This window comes from Tyto alba, unplaced genomic scaffold, assembly GCF_018691265.1.
Source record: "Tyto alba isolate M040663 unplaced genomic scaffold, T.alba_DEE_v4.0 Super-Scaffold_23, whole genome shotgun sequence".
Classification (NCBI taxonomy): Eukaryota; Metazoa; Chordata; class Aves; order Strigiformes; family Tytonidae; genus Tyto; species Tyto alba.
This window is the reverse complement of record NW_024881297.1, coordinates 23,028,277-23,049,551: the sequence shown is the minus strand read 5'-3', so window position 1 is coordinate 23,049,551 and position 21,275 is coordinate 23,028,277. Positions and strand designations below refer to the sequence as shown.

Here is a 21,275-nt window from a genome sequence, read left to right as displayed (position 1 = left end):
CAGTGGGAACAGCAGTAAGCTATAAAAGGCAGGGTGGGTTTTTTGGTTGTTTGGTTGTTTGTTTGTTTGGTTTTGTTTTTTTTTTTTTTTTTTTTTTAATTAGAAGTGGGACAGAGGAGTCACAAGTCTCAGGACCTGTGCTGTAAGTTACTAAGCATTTATTTTAACTTTAATTGTATTGCCCGTGTCAGTAGACCTTTGTGTAAGACAGGGGTAATTCTTCCCTGTATTGTCAGAGTATTTCCAGGCTTTGCTGGCTTGAAAAATATGTAGAAATCTTTGAACTAAGAAAAATATGTAGAAATCTTTGAACTAAGATCCTGCAACATAGAAATCATGGGGACCAGAATTGAAACAGAACAAGAGAAAGAGCAGGTTTGTGTAAAAAACCCCATTTCTCTAGTTCTGCCATAGGGAGCAGGGAAGCTATTCACCTAAGAGTGAGTTTTATAGGCTCTTGCTGACTTTATGGGGATTCTTATTCTTTCTGTTGAATTTGAGGGCAGTGAAGATGGGAAGATATGTGAGCAGAAGTGAGGTGCACTCCATTTTTCCTGGTATTGTATTAAAACCGAGGTTGAATTTGTGTTCCCAGAGACTAGCTCAAGTACCTACTTTATTACAATTATCCAAAGAGTTCTCACCTGAAGAGTTAAGTTGCTGAGTGACATCTACATATGAGCTGATATATGCACTTTTGGAGTCTGCACCAGTCTAGTAAAGAGCCACAGGAACTTTTTCATTGCACTTTGGGCTATGAAGATACATGCTGCCTTTTCTCCGCCTGAGTATTTCTCTGATGACTAGTCACTTAATTCCATTAGCAATTAATATTAGGTACTCTCCCATCTGTGGCGGCAAAAATGAAAATGCTATTACTTCAGGCAAGCCATAGGTAATTGGGCCTGAAAAGGGGTGGGGGGAGGGCATGTGTGTGGGTGTGATTTTCTAGTCTGTTTTACTTGATGGTCTTTTCTGCTCTTAATTTCTTCGGTTCTGGCATTTAAAAGGGCAAGCCAGTTGAGCTTTAAATCGATCCTTTTTTATTATTAACTTGCAAATCCATTAAAGATTTCACATGTTATTTGCTTTTCAGTGAAGGCATTATTAAAAATTAAACTTAAACCCAAAACGAGCAGACTTTTCAGGATCCTTCAGCAAACACAAAATCAGACAATATTAACACTACTCTGCTTCTCTTAATACAAAGCCATTCCGTTGCTGTGTTTCAAACTAATTGAATGTTTATCTGAAAGTTTTCATTATGCTAATATCAATAGGATCCATTTCAATGCCAGCTTCTATTGAGATGGCTCATTTTAATCTAGGTTGTTGCAGAGCTCCATTGCACAGTAATATGAATTTAAATGACAGAAGGCCTCAATTAAATCTCTGAGGTTTCCAGGAGCATCTTCAGCTCTTCAAAAAGTTATTATCTCCCAACCATGTTGATTGGCCAAAGATATTTTAAAGGCAACCTCCTCCCCCACCTCATTATGAAGGTCCAAGCAAAACTGACATCAAAACAAATGGTGGTTAGTGAATCAGCCTTTTAGTAATGATAGCCAGAGTTAATGGAGTTTGGACATCTTGATTTTAGTATGTCCTTTGCGATTAATCTTCATTTTTCTCCTGAATTTGACATTTTGTTGTTGACCTTCCCTTGCTCTCATCGTCCTTCCCTTCTTTTCTTCCCCGTACTTCTACAACCACATGGGTGTTTCCTTGAAATATGTACTTCTCACAGATCTATGTTCTAAGAAGATTTTGTGCGCTTGCATAACTGCCTGAGTGGGGTCTGCAGTGACAAAAGGGGATCCTTGATCTCACTCCTGAGCTTCAGAATCTGATTGCTGAAGTCTCCTGCTCTTAATGCTTACCCCTCTGATTCATTGGAACAAGCGGGACACCTCGAGACCCATCTTCTGCTACCACAGATCCTGTGAAGATAGTGGATCTGTGCCAGAAGAAAATTCCAGAAGTGTTAAATATCAGGGATAATTAGGTCCTTTCACTTGACTTCCTTTACAAACTCAAGGACAGAAAAGAGCCCAAATATTCCTAAGAACACAATGCTCAAACAAATAATGCATCCGATCTGAGGCCATCAAATAACGGAGAAAACCAGTAAAGATTTTCATACATTTTCAGTTGTGAATTGGCCTCATTGTTAATAGCTCATGCTGACTTTTAAGGTTTTTATAATCTAAAAGTACTGTGTCTTCCTAACATGAATCAAGGTGCTTCCCTCCAATACAGTTATTTCTACATTATTGCCAAATCACATCTCAAACAGCTTTGTGTTTAGCAGAACAAATTGTATTCCTTCAGTCTCCCACTTTAATGCCCTATGGATATAATTATAACATTCAAAAATAGTATTCCTTGTTAGTGTATCTGTGTCAATAAAACATGGGTGTGCTTGACAACTACTGTAATTTTAAATCAAGGATCTGAAACTTGTCCTGAGACTGCTATACTTGAAGTTGGGTATTTTCCTCTCGACATTAGTGGGATTTGTCTTAAAGATGAAAAATTCCCAGACAAGCTCTGCTGTCTGTCAATCCTTGCCCCACACACCTTCTAATGCAACTGCCTGCATTCAAATGCCAAATCCCTTATTACTGTGCTTCACAGCCTGTGGCAGATATGAGAAATTCCGCATCAGTCAAGAGAAATATGAATAAATGCCTTGTCACCATTGAAAGCAAATCCTGATTCATTCAAATTCTTTTACAAAGGCTACATTCATATATAAATCAAATTGAATAAAAGATTTATCACATCTATCTGCATTATATACACATCTTCCAGGAGTTATACTACTTTAAACGTATTTGTCACAGTATTACTGACATATGCAGGACTTTTGTATCAGTAATGATATCTGAGTAGCATCAGAATATCACCAAACACTTTCAAATCTATGGATCTTTATTAGGCATTGCCAGAAATAACTTTGTTTCTAAAGACATTGTGAGCATGCAGGTTTCTTTAAATAGCTGAGTGGATTTAGCCATCCTCAGAATCAAGCTCCATGTGAATACAGATGGGGAACCTGCACAGAGACATGATGACCTTCGATTCTGTTCAGTCATTGAGTTGGAACTTGCACAGACTCTTCAAATTGTATCTACACATGTGCTTACTCAGAAGCTGAGCAGTCCCAGCTCCTTCAGTTATTGTCACAGTTCAACGGCTGTTAAGTACAATCTGCATTGCCTACACATTGGCAGCAAGTGTTTTCAGTTGCCAGTGTTTGGAGGAATGACAGTACTCTAAACCAGCAGGACCAGTGCTCAGAATGTAGGTTTGGTGATGTTTATTACCAGGAAGTCTGAGTCATGATCCAGCAGCAACTGCTCAGTCTGTACGAAAACTTTATGTCTGCATCTCTTGACAGCCAATTTGTTTGCTTTAACATGCAGATGAAAAGGTCCTCAAACCAAAAGCTGTGTGAGCAGTCCAGCAGCAAGTATCAGCAGGCATCTTTGAAGAAGCAGCAATGGTCTCTTTTTGCCTTTATGAATTGGACTGGCATGGACCTCAGCATGCAGTAGGCTCTGTTCCTTAGAGCTGGTTTGAAAACGGCTGTGAACAACTTCAGCACCCTCAAGAACTTTGCAAGTTTCCAAATCTGTGCTTCTGGAATATTTTAAATCATTAGAGCAGTAACAGTCCTAAAAATTTCCCAGGCCAAACAGCAGCTAGCTGTCATGTTCCCACATTATTCAAATGGTTCTAGGGACCACTTACAAGGAGTGCTTTGCAGTTTGGCATGGGAAGCAGACTGTAATTTGGGAATACTGCAGCTAAGCCAACAGGCATTGGCTGGCCCCTCCATTACTTCAGCATAGACACTCTTGTTGAGCTGAAGAGCTTAATGGGGACAGAAAACAGAGTATCATTGTGCTACCCACAGAGATGATTGATACCTTTGAGAGAATGATAACTTGATCTCCCCTTAACCCTTGGAAAAGCCATGCTGGAATACCATCAATCTGTTATGCTAGCAATTTAAAACTGACTCTGCATAGGCATAAACAACTTAACAAGCTGTGAAAGGACAACATTAGAGCGGGACTGGAGATTTTTTGCTCTGAAGTTAAGGATTCTTGGTAGCATTAAGCCAAGACTTTCACATCTACACAAGATATTCGGTATTTTTTTTTTCTGTACAGCCTTAAATTCTACTCTTATTTACATTGCTTCCACAGGTGCAGGTATCAGGTATCCTGTGGTACAGAACAGAAATTCTTCAACAAACTCAGAAAGGTCTAAATTTCTCGAAGAACCCCTAAGAAAATAAGATCCCTTCACAGTACCAGAACTCTGGAGCTCAAAGCAAGCAGCCTTTCTGCAACACCTTCTGTAACTTTGAGACAGCAGCAGTTGCCTTACCACACCAACCCATCTTTCAAGAGCCACCCAACTGCCAGGGCAATGGAGTATTACTGGTGCAGTTAGCAGCACTTTTCACTTGCAGAAAACAAATTGGTAGTTGTGCCCCGTGGGCTGTCCACTTCACAACGATGGACTGCTGAACTAAACAGGGCCAGATCCATCCTTATCAGAAAAAGCTCACCCAGGTCTGGCTCTGGACTGTCTTCCCACAGGCATGTATGACCTCAGTCACAAGAGCTTCTCTCTATGTCTGTTAGCAGCAGTAAATAAAGTCACTCAAGCACTGCGACTGCTACGCTGTAGTCAGATGCACAGAAAAATGAGGTCACACAAAATGTTCAAAGGCTGTCAGGCCCACCAGAGCTGTTACACTCCAACTCTCAGTCCAGCAGCACAATTTACTGTGTCACTAACCAATGAGGTGAAACTGAATGTTGAGGAAAATCCACCTGCTCTGACTAAACACCCATCCAGAGAGATTTCTTGGAGAAACTCTGAATCATCGATGCTGTGCTTCCTCCAGATGCCTGCAAGGCTCCCCTTGGGGTTACATTCTTGCACTCCACAATCCAGACTCAAACCTCAATCTCTTCATCCTGGATAAATACCCTGCGCCAATCTGATGCTAGTCTTTTATCTTCTCCCCCAAGAGTTGCATCACAAAGCATACAAAAAGAGATTTAAGCCTCAGACTTCACAGCACAGCTTCAGATCTCTTAGCGCAGCAAGGCACCAGCACAAGCAGCTGCATTTTATGACACCATCATCAACAGGACAGTTACACCAGTCACCCTGCAAAGGGTGCCTGTGTGTGCTGGCCACATAGCCTGGATCACACCTGCAGAGCAAAGCCTACTGATCATCAACACTGCAGTTGACAGTGTTGCCAAATCTCACCATTTTATCACAAATATAATGGATTCTCCTCTTCCTCCCTCCAGGAGACATTTGATTTTATAAAAAGTAATTAAGTGGTTAATTATCAACACAACCAGGAAATTGGTTCCAGCTATTCTTACATATGAAGTTTGAGTTTTCTTTAAAACCATCAACTCTTCTGAGCACTTAGCTGCAGAAAGATGGTTGCAAGTGGCATATGTTTACACTTAATAGTCAATTAAAAGAAATGCTGGGGTTTCCTTTGCTAGACAAAGCCTCCAATCTCATTATCTGATTTTCAAACAGCTAGGCTGAACGTCTTCTGAAGGCTGGGAGTGCAGCAATACTGCCACTAGAACAGGGAAAATGGGAGCATACCAACTCTTCAGAAAAACTATACTTTAAGCATTGGTTAGACATGCCTTTTCCCTCATGAAGATCACAGAGCGTACTGACAAGGATGACCTGAAACAGATGTGAAAATGCTAGGCCAGTGATCATACTAGATACAATCTCTTCCCTTCCGAGGTACTTGGACAACTAAGTAGACTGAAACAGCAGGCACATGCGTACTGCTGATCAGCAATTGCTATGCACAAAAAAAAGCTCCTGTTTTGGAGGCGATAGTCTTATGCATTAAGGTGCTATTTGGCACATGTGACACCCCCTCCAGCAAGCCCAGCCTATATACTGCTTTATTCTATATGGTAATATTATCTGATTTTTTTTCAGCTCTTCTTCCCCATGCTCAGACAGATTGTTACAGTCAATGCCTGCCAGCTAAATGGAGAAGCTGTGCTGGATTTTTAAAAGCAGCTGGAATTTTATCCTTCTGATTTCTTGTTGTCACACCAGCCAACCTCCTACTATAATCCAGAATAAGCACAGGCTGCAGCATCAGCTGAGATGAAGGCGGCAAGCATCTCTGGGGAAGGAGTTTCGGTTATCTTCTTGCCTAAATGTTGATAGTGTCCATTCCTTTTTAAGACCACAGTATTTGCAAAGTAATTTCGAGCCTATAAAGCATTCCCATGAATGCTTGTAGCATTTTTACAGTCATCAGTTAGACTGTATCACAGCATTATACATCCTTTCCTCACGAAGGCCCTGAAAGCAGTTAGGTGACTTGTCTGTGGTCAGATACCAGATGTGTATCTGAAATTGGACTGGAGATTCAGCACTCCCTGGAGGAAGGCATTGCTATTTTCTTCTGCCAGCTTTCCGTAAGGAAGCAAATACTCCATCCATGCCGGCTGTTTTTAGCCTTTCATAAAGAAAACAAACAAACAAACAAGGTCCTAAGCATCACAAGGGAAATTGAATTGCTTTGAAAAAAAATGACTCGGGTGCTCTGGCTCAAAGCCTGTCCCCGTCCGTTTCTGGGGAGCGACAGCACCGCGGTAGCCTGCCTGCCCCTCCGCCTCCGCAGCCCGAGCCGGGGCCCCCGCCGCCATTTCGGCGGCGCCACCCGCCGGCCCCGCGCGCCCCCTCAGGGCTCGGGCCGCCGCCGGCGGAGGCCGGGCCCCTGCGCCAGCCCGGCCCGGCGGCTCTCCGGGCGCGGCGAGGCGGCTGCCCGCTCACAGCCCGGGCGGGGGGCCCTGCGCCGGCCGCGGCCCCTCCCGCTCGTTCCGCGGTTTTATTCCCGGAGCGGGACGGGCGGCAGGAGGGCGCTAGGCGGCACTGCGGGACCGCGGCGGGCGGGCAGAGCGGCGGCCGCTCCGGGGCCCGGCCCCGGCCCCGGCCCCGGCCCCGGCCGCCGTTGGAGAAGGCGGGGGTCTTTCTCCTCCATTGCTGCTTCTGTGCAAGGGCTGCCACTGGCCTGAGGCGGATCGGTAAATTTCTTCCCTGGCTACGCGCAGAGGTTTCCCTGCAAGGCCGGCCGCTGCCAGTGGGAGAGCCGGCACCTAGTTGTGCATAGCACCTGTGCCTTTTGCGTATCCGAAGGCCGTTTGTTTTGCAGTGGACTGTAAAGTGCAAGGAAGGTTGGGAACTTGATCCAAAAAATGCAAGAGACCCTGATCCTTTATAATTTCTTCTCATTTACCAGGGAATTCTAAGTACTGACTGCCACTACATCTTCACAGAATTACAGAATGGTTTGGGTTGGAAGGGACGTTAAAGATCATCTTGCTGTGGTTAAGGTAAGATATTGTATGATTAGCACGAGAGAGGAAAGTGACTGAATTAACAAAGTGTCTTGTTGGTGTAGCAGTAAGAGGTCAGACTTTGATCTTCTAAATACCAGAATAGATCCAGAGAGACTTCAGTGGAGGACTCCAGACTTCACAGGTGGAAGTGACAACAGAATTTGGCTAAATAGTTTAATTTCAGTTTCCCATCAAAAAGCTAAGGATTTATCAGCAAATTCATTAACCCTAGGGAATGCATTATACTTACTTTTTTTTTTTTTTTTTTTTTTTTTTTTCTTTCCTTTCTTCTTCTCACTCATAAGCCAAAGCGTTGAGCAATGCTCAATAGAAGCCATGGAAGGAAAAAGTACCTTTGACAAGGAGGGTGCAAGGGAAGCAAGTTTGACATCAAACTGTCAGGAAGAATCCCTCCTCTTAAAGAAAATGTTGATGTAACTTAATTTTCCAAAGAAAAAATAGCCTTCTAGCTTTCTAACTAGTCATGATGATGGATATTTTAACATTACTCACAAATACCTGCAGGCCAAGTATTTCCAATGTTTTGTCTCTCAGTGATAAAAATAAAAATAGCTAATCGCAGAAACTGCCATATAACTCTGAACAGTTTTTCCGGTTCAGTGTCTTCACCTTCCTCTGAGCGACTCATGAGAAAGTAGAGTTGAAAACAGCAGCAAAAAATGCAGAAGTGCAGAACTGACCATAATTCAAAAGATGTCGCTAATCATAGACATAGGAGGGACTCTGAAATGAGACAAAGTGGCAAGAACTGCCATTTATGGTTCTTTGGTTCTCTATATGAAACATGAGTGTCCTCTGGATTGGTAGAGATATTATGAATGAAAAGGGAAGACAAATGAAGCATGGAAACAAGTAGTATCCAGGCCAAGGTCGTTAAAAGTAAAATTGCTCCTCCTTTCGTACTCACTCTTTCAGAATATTAGCTATTGCCATTTATTCAATCCAAAATGACATGGTGCTTCACATCAGTCTAATCAAACAGCAAAATACAAGGAGCCTGAAACATGACTGACTGGTTCTCAGAGATGCTCTATGAGTGCAAATGATAGAACAGGTGCAGAAACAATGCATTATAAGGGGAACTTGTCCACAAAAGGAAGAGCAGAAAGCATGGTTTAATAATGTGTCTGATGAGTACTGTGGTACAGGGTACTATGTAGAACTGTTGGCTGATTTGGTATAGCTGAGCTGCTAAGTCTGTCTGATGAGAAGATACTGCTTTTATTTTAACTTGATTCCATTTAAGAAGTGGTTTAGGATATGCATTAACATGTAGCAAAAAGCCAATCTCTGAAGCTAGAAAGCAGCTGGGGACGGGCTAATTAACAGGCAAAAAGCTGCTGGTCTACTGCAGGTCTCCAAGACCTTTTCAGTGACTGTTCAATTTTCTCTGCAGTGTGCTGTAACCTTGACTGTTAAAAAAAAAAAAAAACAGGAGCCACCAACTTAAGTTTTGGAATGTTTTATGGCTTATGGGTAGGGTTTGGGGTACATGAAAGGGATGCTTTACAGACCTTTCAGCATTAAGAGGCTATTGCATGCTGACCTGTGATGGCAGAGAACTGGAATCAGTAAGTGTGGCCTCTCATAGTCCTTTTTTTGCTGGCAGTGATCCACACACCCAGTTCCCTCTCCTATACTGTGTTAGGACTCTAAGCACATGCTGGTAACAGAACTACTACCATACTTCAAAGGCGGGGAAAAGGGTTGGAGAATTGAGACACTCAGAATCAGGGTTACACCTATAAAACAGGATAGAAAACTTACTACACTGAGTAACCCTGCCAGAGGGAGTCTGTGTTGTTGGCTGTGATGTTCCCTACAATTCCTTAAGCTGAATACTGATACTGTCATCAAGGGACCATTGTATTAGCCTGGAAGTGTGATGCAAATTTCAAAACAATTTTCACTTTTTTCTAAAAAAGTCTTCAAGAGCTTTTGAGTCTCTGATCAATGCGGTAATTTTATTCTACAACACATTTCAAAAACCTATGAGGTCTGTGAAAGCAAATATAATCCTAACATTTGACTTTCAAATATTTGGTGCAAGTGAAGAACAGTTCTGTAATATCCACAGCAATGCCTTGTTATTAAATTCAATGAATGTGGATATATTTTAGATCTGTAGATATTTGCATAATTAGCATACTTGATAAATAATTACTAAGTTACAGTTAATTGTCCAATTAATTATAAGAAAATCAATTTGGAAATTGGAGAAGCCTTACAAGTTGCAATAAGAAGACTGAAGAGCAGATGAAAGGAAAAGGTAAATTCAATTAAAACCTCATCTAAGTCAACTTCATCATTTTTAAGACAGTGAAGAGAGGTGGGCAATTTCCATCCTACTGCTGTGAGATACCACTTCTGTGCCATTGAGATTTCTGACACCGTACACCGTTAGCTCTGATCCTCTGAACCTTTACAGAGTAGCTCAACCCATTATGTAGAGACCATTAGTCTCCCTGAGCTCTGGGCCCACTTTCCCTAAGGAGGTTTTACATACATAAACAGAGATGCCTGCAAGCTTCTTTAATAGTACACAATTGGGAAGTGGCTTTCTAGGAATTGGGGTCTTTTCATTCATTTTTGTAGGCTCAGCATAGGGCTTATAGCAAATACAGCTAGACCATGAGTACATATGTGATGCTGCCTGTAAGACTGCCTTCGGCTGCGATGACCCTTCTTTACTACAGACCTGTTAGCAGCAAACTTCAGACCAACTTCTACAGAAAGCGAGAGCTTGGGCCAATCTGGGTGTATAGGACTGAATCATATTATCCACGCTGGGGGGAATAGAAAGCCTCATTCAAGATTTGCTTTTTAAAGAGAAAAGTCATGGTGTTACAATAGAAGAGCTGAAGAGCAGAGGGTAAATTGCCCTCCCCATGAAGCAGCATCGCAGCCCCTCGAGCGCGACACGACAGAAGGACTGCTCAGCATGGTGGGGGGAGGCAGCACCTTGGAAGAAGCTGCAAAGTTCTGATGTTCTTTGACCACTTTAAAGCACGGCCTCTGCTTTTCACGTGCTACTTTCTGAGGCTCCGTGCCTTAGCCATGCCTTCACCCAGCAGCAGGTTTACTTTTCCAACAGCATTTGAAGTGGGGAGAGAATAACTGCAGTTTTAATAACGAACGCTTGCAGATGTGTCTTTAATTTTAGTGAACGCTCTGTTCCTCCCTCCTTTCCTTGCTTTCCCAGGTAACTGGTTACACATCTACTACTAAATTACTTTTAATTCTTTGCCACTGTATTCTGATTAACTTTTTCCCTGTCACTCACACTTCCTTGGTAGTTTAGAAAGTCTGCCAGCGTGCAATATATTTTACTGTTTGTTTTATGATACTAATAATGAAACTCCCTTTGTGTGTTTTTTTTTTTTTTTTTTTTTTTTCCCAGTTTTCCTGGACTACAAATTATATAACATGCAAATACAGTCACTTAAAATCTTTGCAAAGTCTAATTTTTTCTCTATCCATTTAACTACTGAAAGCAGCATTCCTCTATTTGACATATATTGTATGGCCATTTCCTCTCTTCCTCTGCTTTTCTCTCTCCTCTAGCTCCAGCTCCATGTAAATACTGATAATAAAGAGAACACAACACCTGGGTATTTCAGCATGCCAGTATTACAGCTACTCTCCAAGGAGTAAATGAGGGCTTCCTTTATGCTCCTCTAACTTTTTTTGCCAGGGGAGGTTGGTTGTGGGTGAGAACAGAAGCACAGAGATATCCCAGCTCAGATGACTGTGGATAACTGTACTGAATGCAAGTCTTCACAATTAGTGAAAAAGAGGGAAGCTGGATGTTTACTAATGTTTTGGTCAGTGAGAACAAGCTTCTTTGGAAAGGAGGTTTGTTTTGTTAGCTTTTAGGAAATAAATGATTGTGTTCCTGTTTCAAATATCTCTGCATTGGTAACCACAAATTACCGATGGTCTCCAAACAATCTTTCAGTTATTGCTAATAACTCTTCTTTTTCCTTTACATTATCCTATTCTGTTATTTCAAGTGTCTGCTTCAACACAGCTGTGACTATCTGCTAACCGCACACTATTTGTCTTACAGAATTGCACTCTTAACACAATTGCATTACCTTTTTTCATCAAAGGAAGCAGGCAATGTTGAAATGTGTTTGGCATCAGGCAATATCCAGGGAAAAATTTGTTTCAGAGTGAAGTTCAAGGTCAACATGAGCAAAATTCAGCCTGTTTTTGGAAGGTGACTTTGTCTCAATAATATTAAAGAATCTTTACCTGAATGTTAGCCAAGCAGACTATTATTGTTATCATGGTGCAGGGCTGTATTAAAATGCTGAACACTTGCTCTTTCTCAGTTTTTCCCGTTTCATTCAGCAAATACTGGAAAGTTCTAATTAAGATGGAGAAAAAAGAAATCATTGGAAATTGTGCTGCATTCATCTCAGCTGCATCAAGCAAATGCTGAAAATCTGGAACAAGTGCAATTGCCAGAAGTAGTTCTGCATAAGGTAATATCTGCTGCTCAGCTCCACCATAATTGAAAATGCAGTGGTAACTCATAAGTGCTATATATATATACATATATGAGGTAAAAGCAAATATATGCCAAGCTAGTTTGAAAACCAGCAGATGTGCTTTATGCTGCTCTTGGTCTTACTACCCACTACACGCGGGGTGAGGGAAACAGTGAGTTTGTGCAACCTATGTACTTGTATGCTGAGGCATATCACTTAATACCATATTTGTAAAGGTATTTAGAGGCAGTTAACTTCTAGTGATTTTAATGAGTATGGGCACCTCAGCAGCTCTTGAAGTATCACCTTTGCCTTGTATGTGCTCAAGTTACCTGGATTTAAAAAAAAAAAAAAAAAAAAAAAGCAACAGTGAACCATTTCCTCATAGTAACATAGGGATTGATCTATTCAGGTTTGAGATGCTGAGGTGGTTTGGTGATGGAAGGGGTGTAGGTCTCTCAGAAATATAGAACAAGGATTCCTCGTGTACCTAAATTAATCCCTTCACATCCCTGACCCCAGTCAGACATTTCTGAGCCTAACTCGTCAGCTCCAGCGTGGCTGGAAGCAATGCCAGGAGGAGAATGGAGGATCTCCTGGTGTCCCCATGTAGGTGTACAGGTCTTTCACCAACCAGGTACTACCAGCATGTCCCAGGTGACAGTGGCAGTTTCCCTTCTGGGCTGACTTGGGCTGCACTGAAATCAGCATCATCTCTCTGAACAACTCATGCTGCTCATCGGTTCCTCAGAAAGGTCATTCACGCGCTGCTTTGTTTAGTTATGTGGGACATACATCATGCTGTATGATAATCAGGGCCTTTGGCAGACTTTAAAAAGGTCAAGTTTTTATATAAGTCTGTGATAAGAGCCTCAAAGCCTGTTGAATTAACAGACATTTGCCCCTGTAGCTAGGTGCCCAGTAACCCCAGCCATAGAGCTCTTTCCCACCTGGTGTTACAGTGGCATATCAATATTTGTCACTTGTTATTTGTGGATAAAAAGGTGGCATTTCAGGAGGCACCAGGTCTCCTGTATTTAATAGGCTTAAGGTAGAGGATGGGTTCTTGGCCAAGTTCTTTCCTGTTGTACCACTTGATGGCACACTTGCATTAGCACACTGCAGGCTGAAGGCAAGACAAATCAACAAGCAAATCCTGTCCAAAATTGTTCCACTTAATTTGTTTTGCATCTTGAATGTATCTGTTTAATTGATTAAAGGAATCTAACACTGTAGTATTGAGTAGGAATAAGCGGGGCATACAAAATACTTACACCAAGAAAGCCCCGTATTTTGCAATTTCAATCCCAGATATTGCCTGGATAATTCATTACTTTTTCATTCTTTCAGTAAATTTGGTAAGAAATTTGACTTTGCCTTACTGAGCGTTTTCTTCCAAGGGTGGCAGATTTTCCCTGCCCAATATGCTTTCTGTATGAGAAGGTTTGTAGCATGTTTGTTCATTGCACGTGTTCATGCATGGTTCAGGGTTTTCTTTTGTCCTTTCAGTTCAAAAGCAGCAATGAATTGCTACTGAAACTAAACAATACCTTCTGTTTGGCTAGACAGTAAAAAGAAATTAATTTATGTCCTCTGAGTAATAAAATTATGATTCAGCTTCATATCAAAGGAACATTTTCCAGTGGCCTATATGAGGTTCATAAATGAGTATGAAGTGTTACCACATATGCCACTTATCTCTAGATGGTTATAAATACATCAGCGAATGCTGCAGATGGTTACAGGCCACAGGTAGAAACAACTTGCTGGTCTGTTGAATTTTATGACTTCATGAAGAATGTATTAAAACATTTATTAGCCCTTTATATGCAGAATCTTAATGCCAGATGTAACTGTCCAGGACCTGAAGTTAAATGTTTCAGGGACTGGGGTGAAATCTTCAGAGGGTGGTTTACTGTCATTGGAGCATCTTTTGTTCAAGGGCTGGGATCCACATTCTCAATGAGAACCGTAATAACTCAGTGCCAGATGACCTTTGGATTTACCAAGGCCTAAATCCGACAATATTTTTTTTTTAAAAACTTTACCTGGTCTTCAGTGCAGTTGCTGACAATCTTTCCTGCCCATGACTTTAACTGTCTGATCCCTTACTTCATCAGCTCCCCTGAGGGCTAAATTAGTGAGTGCAGACTTCTTGCATTTGTTCTGCAATTACCCTTGTTTAACTTTTAGAATTTGTTCCCTTTCTCCCCCAACACTCTTTCCCTACTCCTTCAAATGCATGGGTAAAAGATGGGCTAGAGGTTTAAACCAGGGAGACCTCATGTTTTTTATTCTGCCTGGAACAATGGAGGAGTAGAGTGGGAGCCTCACAAATAAGTGTCACGGGTAGGTAGCACCTGAGAGGTTTTGAAGCATATACAGTACTGACTTCCTCCATTACCCACTGAATTGCATTGGCAGCGATAATTGCAGCTTCAGGAAAAATAACTGCTAAACAATGATAGCAGTAAAGCCCTACAGCCTTTCTCAATTAAATTAAGTGGAAATTTAGTCCTTGAGTACTACTTCTGAAACTGGCTGAGCAGAGTAAGAGCAAGTGCCCTGGTGGGTTGGAGGATAGTTTAGGGCAGGAGAAAGACTGCTCGCTTTGCTTCGTGACCACCCTCCCTATGCCTACAGCCAAAAAGTCAGTGGCCACTTCTGCCCTATATCTAATGTTGACATGACAATAAAAGCAACAGATTGCAAATCAAATCTACTCTAACAGAGGCCATGTAAGCTGGTGAATTTAGGGGCGGGCCACTGTCATCTCTGCAGCCATCATTTCTCTTCTGGTTTTGCATCAGCAGTTTGTACTTCTGCCATTATTCACCTGTCTCAGCCGCATCCTCTTGATCTTCGAAGGCTATTTTGGTGTTGTTAGTATGTCCTTTCTACCTTATTTATTTCTACCCTTTCTGCTTATCCCTGTACTTGGGTTTTTTATCAACACCAACTGCAAGCATCTCACATTTGTTAATGGGTCTTACAAACTTTAGTCTTACAAAGTAGAACTTTTTGATTCTATGCATTCCTGTGTGAAGGGAAAATGGAGTAATTTTTGGTAACAAAGGAAATATCTTTACACTGATTTTATACTGTAACGTACCCAAAATGAAAGAATGAAGCAAACAGGAATTCTTTGTTATCGTACTCAGAGAATCCAGATTTTTTTTTTTCAGTTGATATCTAAGAGCATTACTTCAGCCTTCATAAAGGAAGGGGAACTCTGCCTTAATGAACATTGTTTGGGATAAAGATGGGATAGGAAGGGCATGCTTTTACGGAAGAGAACAGCTTGCAAATGGATATAGTCTTTTAACCTCACTCTTTCTGCAGTGCTTAGAAGCAATAACCCAAATAAGTAGAAAGGTTTTCAGCCAACCTTTACATAATGTAACTCTTCAAAGGAGTGCTGTCTCAAAGTGATGCTGTCATTTTAGTACCTATTAAATGAAGACCATGCAAAAAAAATAAGGAAGGTGAGATGAATTTAGTACGTTTTCCATTTCCATGAAATGGGGTTTTCTGCAGTACAGAATGTTCCCTGCTTGTACAGTATGCAAGATAGTGTGTGGGTTTGCATTCAGAGTTTGAGGTGACTTCTATCGATGCAAATACCTTGAGGGAAAACATCATCATGTGCATTGGTAAGATAGGCAGCCGTGGCATGGCAGAATAATAGTGACTTCTGAAGAGTCTGCTCAGCATGCTGGAGACAGAATTTATTCAGGTCTGTCTCCAGGGGACATAGCTCCAACTGGTGCTGGGGAAAAAAGGCTAATTTCTCTCCTCCATTTCCTTGTGGCATACTTTGGTTAAGGCTCCCTACCCCGGGCACAGAGGCTGTCCCCAGTGGTAAATCAGGAGTTTTTATTCTAATAGCATTTGTGTCAGGGGATAGTATTGCTTCCCTGCTCATGTGTATCAGGCCTTCCATGAAGCACAGAATGGGATGGATGCATGCATGCATTTTTCTGCTGCTCAGTGTAAGAAGGATGAGGACATGGCCTTGCACTTTTTCGCTTGGGTCAGGCAATTCCTATTCACTACAGTGCTGTTCTTATGTGAATTATGTGGGCACAGATTTCTGTATCCAAATTCTTCACAGTGCTTAGAAAAACTATCTAAAACTTTGGAAAGCAGGTAGACACAGCACATGGCTGTGACCTAAGAAAACTGGGTGCATTCACCTTTGTCTGCGGTCCAAATCTTGTCCACTGATTGAATTTGTGCCATTCTCCCCATAAGGTGACCAAGCTTTTCGCAGTGCTTGGGTCTAAGCCTGAAGTTTCCTTTCTCCCTTTCATCATAATTTCTTGTGCCCGTTCCCCATTGCTTTTGGTGTATTTTGAGCAGCACTTAACCCCAGCACTCTGTGACAGGCGCTTTATCAGTGTAACAAAGCATCTCTGGTCTTGTGAGAAACAGAAGTTGTCGTCTGTCTGGAAGCAGCCAAGACATACTACGGGTTGTCATGCAGAGTCAGTGGCTGAGAAGAGAGAACTTGTCAGCCTTGCCTCGATAAGCCCATGGGTGTGAAAGACATGCCACATGCAATTTCCATTACAGAGATCACCAGGAATCCATGAGAGGCGTGAATGAGTGGAAGGAGTCAGGCATGCAGGAAATTATTCAGACCAGAAACCTTGGGCAGTTCCAGGTGTGCCTGCTTTACACAGGAATCAAGGGGATTGCAAAATTGTCTTGCAAGATCAAGAGAAGATCATCCATTACAAAGTACCTCAAGATAGCAAGATTTCAGATTAACCTTCCTGCATTTTTGCCCCTCAAGCAAAAAAAAAGGTGATAAATTCTCTCACCATATGAAAGCAGTTTTAGTACCATCCAAAAATGTTTTAGTGCTTTTCCACATATTTAGGTCCACCTTCCTGGTTCACTCAAGAGCAGTGTCCTACATCCCTCCTTGCCTTTCTCTGCCACCGTCAATGTCATCTGCAGGTACAAGCACCCTCTCCCTTTGTGCTGGAAGGGGGATAAGGACTGCTGGTGGAGTTGGCTTTCAGTGGCTGAGAATCCCAGCTGTCCTTATAATGAGAGATCAGAAACGAGGATCCAATTCTCCCACAGCATCTCCAATTCTGTAGCTGCAGGAGCCACTCACAGCAGAGGAACTGGCACGTGCCACGCTGCTCCGCAGGAAGATCCCATCCAGGAGCTGACTGAAACTTGGCGGTGAAGAGGACTGGCCATCAGCTGGACACCGACCACTCCTCTCCCTCCCCCTGAAGCACAGCAATGAATAATTATCTACAGTAAATACTTGCACTGGGGCACCATTGCCAAGCAGTAGCAGATGTCGCATCCTTGAACTTGGGGTTTATCAGATGAGAATTCGTGATTTGAGGCTCATCTTCCTGAAGCTGGCTGCTTGGTGTCAGCTGGGGGAGATGCAAGGAGCCATGCAACAAAAACATGTGTTTGTGCTTGGTTTCCAGGCACCAACTTTGGTTTAAAAGCTGATTAAAAGCAGTTAAGGAAGGGAACGGGCTTTTGTTACTTGCATTCACCCCCTTACACAAAAAGCTTCTGCACCTGGAAGCTGGTAACAGCACAGCATATTTGTACAAGTTGAAAATACTGTTTCACTTCAGAAAAAAAATGCCCTCTTGAAAGCTGCAATTAGTTGAAGAAGTGATGTAATCTGCATATGAGATTTCAGACCCATGTTACGCCCGGACAAGGTATTTGTTTATCGATACAGTGATAAAATAGCATCACTGCAAAAGTTCAGCAGCCTAGTTTCAAGAACTAAAGTCAGATAATGGTTACGTTTGCAAGACAAGTAGAAGCAAACACTGCTAATGTCAATCAGTATGAAAATGTAATTTAATTCAGTGCAACAGAAATCAATTTTTCTCCTAGGTTCTAAGATAACTAAATATCACACAGTCAGCTTAATTAGTTTCTGATATTTGTACAACTTCACCTTTAAACTCTGGAAAAAACACAGTTCATGTGTTTGTTCTTTAAAATACTTTTCTGTTCTGCTTTACTGCTTGGAAGAAGGAGGCTTACAAAGCTTCACAGCGGCAATAAAATCTTACTCCAATTCAGACTTCCTTTTGGCCACCAGGAGATGGAATCAATACTCCATCAGATCTATCAGGCCATCTCATTAGTGTCACTAAAGCAAGTTCAACGAAAAGAAGAACACAAAACCAGAGGCCCTTAAACCCTTCAAAAAAACCCTCTTCTCATCAGTTGCCTTCCCTAGAGAAGTAGCACCACAAAAACTGCACAAGACCCCAATTCCAACAGTTATCTGTTCCCCCCAAAATGTATCGGTACAAGTCTTTGGTATTGGTAGCTTCTCTTAAAGCCTCTGCTCTGCCATCTTGCAGCCCAGGGGCACCCAGGTCCCCAGGTTTGGGCTAGGAGGTCTCACAAAGCAACCCAAGGCTCTCTACTGCAAACAGAGGGTCCTGTGCCTTTGTGTTGAGCTGCCCCACACATTCCCTGGCTGCATTTTCTGGGCTCTCACACCACACAAGACCCTGCAAGGAGCATTAAATTACCAATACCAGACCAAGTCTTAGTACCCGTGGCACAGGCAGAGCCGCTGCCCCGAGGGGTGCTCGGCCAGTCTGACCAGGCAGTAGTGCACAGGGCGCTTACCTTGGAGGTGGGAGGCCAGCAGCAGGGTCCTGGGAGGACAGGGCTGCTCTGCTGAGGGGGACAAGCCTGGACACACAGGTTATGGTGGCCCAGCAACTTCACCAGTGTGGAGCACACTGCTGAGCTGCACAAGCAGAGGAAATCTGGCAAGCAAGTCAGGCTCAGCAGGGAACAAGGCTAGACCTAAGCCCTCTCTACAACACAGTTCACAGGAAGGGTAGAAGTGGTCAGAAGTTTTTAGAGTTTTACTTGTTATAAATGTTTTTAATGTTTTACTTGTTATAAATGCTTATAAAAGAGTTTTACTTGTTATAAATGTTTTAAGCAGACTTCAGCACTCATCTCTCATCCAAGATGAGGTCTGTAATGATTGAAGTAAATTGGCTCTTGCACTTGGTTTTGCACTTCTAAGCCCACAAGAAGGGTGATTTCTGAGATGCCTGCAACATCTCTTTTTCATTTTGCCCTGAAACACTATGCTTTTCCCTCATACACCCTTCTGTCTCTGTAGTCCTTTTCCAGGCTCATACGCTTGCCATGAGCACTATCCTTGAAGAACAAGGCCAGGTCCATGAATTTCACAGGCATTTGAAACAGTCATGGTCACACCGTGCCTATAACCAACCTGAACAGCCCGAGGTCACACAGGAAGTATGGGCTGAAGCGCAGATTTCAACACCCATAAAATTAATGTCATTTTCTCTAGGCCACAGTAAACTCTTTTATAAAGCTATGTTCTCTGAAGGGGGCTTCACAGCATACTTGTAGCTATCCAGAACTTTCTTGGCAACTGTTGGTTGGAGAGAGAGGGAATGGTTGCTTTAGCAGAGCTATGTGCTCCTTTAAGTGCAAAGTCATGATGTGATAAAATGAAAGATGTAAATCTGCACGGCTGTGCAACGTGCAGTGATAAAGATGATTATAACCTCCAATTCTCTTTAAACTTACCAAGGGCAATGGGGTGAGAGCTTAGTTAATCAATCCTGAGGAATCCTTTCCTGCTATCTTTTCCATCAGCAAAAGAATGAAAGCACAAACGATGAAGATGATTCATACCCAGCAAACAAAGGCATAAGAAGCTCAAAGTGCAGTTGGCTCAACACAGCTTAATTAAAACAGGCATTGCAGGAGACTGTTGATAATGCCCTCTCAAATCTCTTCTTTCTGAAGTGGTTGCATCCCAATTAGACAGGGTCTTGAGGTAAAACTGCTCTAAAACTGAAGGCAAAGAGCATGCCACTGTTCGTCTTACCCTGACACTTATATATGTTGGGGCAGAAGACAGCACTAGTATTCCAAGCAGTGTACGTATGCCAAAAGTTGTATTGGGATCGCTGTGGTTTTGCCACACATGTAGCTGCTTGAGGCTTTCAGAGGGATTACCCGAGTGAGGAGCTGGTTATTGGCAAAAGGTGAGTCACAGTATGAAAAACACAGTCCTGCCCTCAGAAGCTCACAGGTCAGAGTTTCATTATTGACTCTTGGATTAGTTACAGGATTACAGAAGTAAAGATATTGAGAAAGTAGTGTATGCATGTAGATGTGTGTGGACTGATTGTAGAGGGAGAGAGAAAAGCATAAAAATATTAAAATTCAGACCAGCAGGGGAAGCAAGTTGGGGTGAGGCCAAGCCTCTGGAGCTCATCTGATTGCCGGTGATGACAAGAATTCTGTGGGTGGTTAAAAGTTCTCATCTTCATATTCCCTTTAGAGCTGATCATGACATGTAAATTAAGTGCCTTTCTAGAATCAGGGCTCCAGCCATTCTCTGCTTAGATAGACACTGTCCTACCAACACGAACCTTAAAAACATCATGCATGGGGTGTCAAAAATGAGAAGCCTAACTTTCTGTTAATGAAAGCTGATACTGTGACATAACCACTTTACTCCAAGATCTGGATTTTTCCAGGAAACATCAAAATCCTCAAAATTTAGAAGATTTACACTTCAAATCTCTGCAGATCTGATTTACATCATAGGATGATTTTGGAGAAAAAACAGTCTTGTAGCCATAATGGTGCTTGTTATTGTGAGCAGCAGAATTAAAACAGGTTAAGTGACAGAAAACAAAGGAAACATCCCCCTTAGGAAGGAAGATTTCTCTAACAGATAATATACTTAATTTTCCCTGTATTTCATTAGTTTAAAAATTGTCTAGTTTCAAACTGCAGCTTTTAAAGTCCAGAATATTTTGCAGTGCAGTGCACCAGCTTGTCAGAACTACTGATGAGAGCTCAACTCAGGTCCAGGTTTGTCTTTTCAGCCTTACTTGCAACTTTCTCCTCCTGCAAATTTCTGGGCAAACTACTTGAATTTCAACTTTTCCCTGTATTGACTTGGCTCTTGTCCTCTTATATCATTAATTTTTCACGTATACTGGGAACTTGGCTGGACTCAGCTACATACAGCCTCCTTTATGCAACCCAGAGGGCCTGAATTCAAATTACAACTTCCATGTGGATTATCCTTGGATTAGAAGGACATCCAAAGGTCTTGCATGTTTCTCAGCTGGAGAAAAATGAGGTTTATGTGGGGATGGAAGATGTTCATGTCAAGCGTTAATAACAGCATGAATTTCTGGATTGCTGTGGCTGTACCCACATTTGGCATAGATCAGGGCCAACTGTTTAGTGGCTGAGAGCAGAACTGGCCTTTGAGATCACTGATGGAACAAATATTAGCACC

General features: G+C 42.2%; 1 protein-coding gene across 2 annotated transcripts in view; it reads left to right on the top strand.

Annotated features, from left to right (window-relative positions):
* Nucleotides 1-7,014: 7,014 nt before the first annotated feature.
* TECRL (trans-2,3-enoyl-CoA reductase like) overlaps nt 7,015-21,275 on the top strand; it is a 103,813-nt gene continuing 89,552 nt past the window's right edge. Inside the window, exons 1-2 of one of the 2 annotated variants that reach the window (XM_042797154.1) lie at nt 7,015-7,115; nt 7,331-7,424. In XM_042797154.1, the coding sequence (XP_042653088.1) occupies nt 7,377-7,424 (48 nt within the window). In that variant the 5' untranslated portion in view covers nt 7,015-7,115; nt 7,331-7,376. Of the gene's footprint in view, nt 7,425-21,275 lie in introns of both variants that reach the window. The other variant, XM_032997870.2, reaches the window with a different exon arrangement.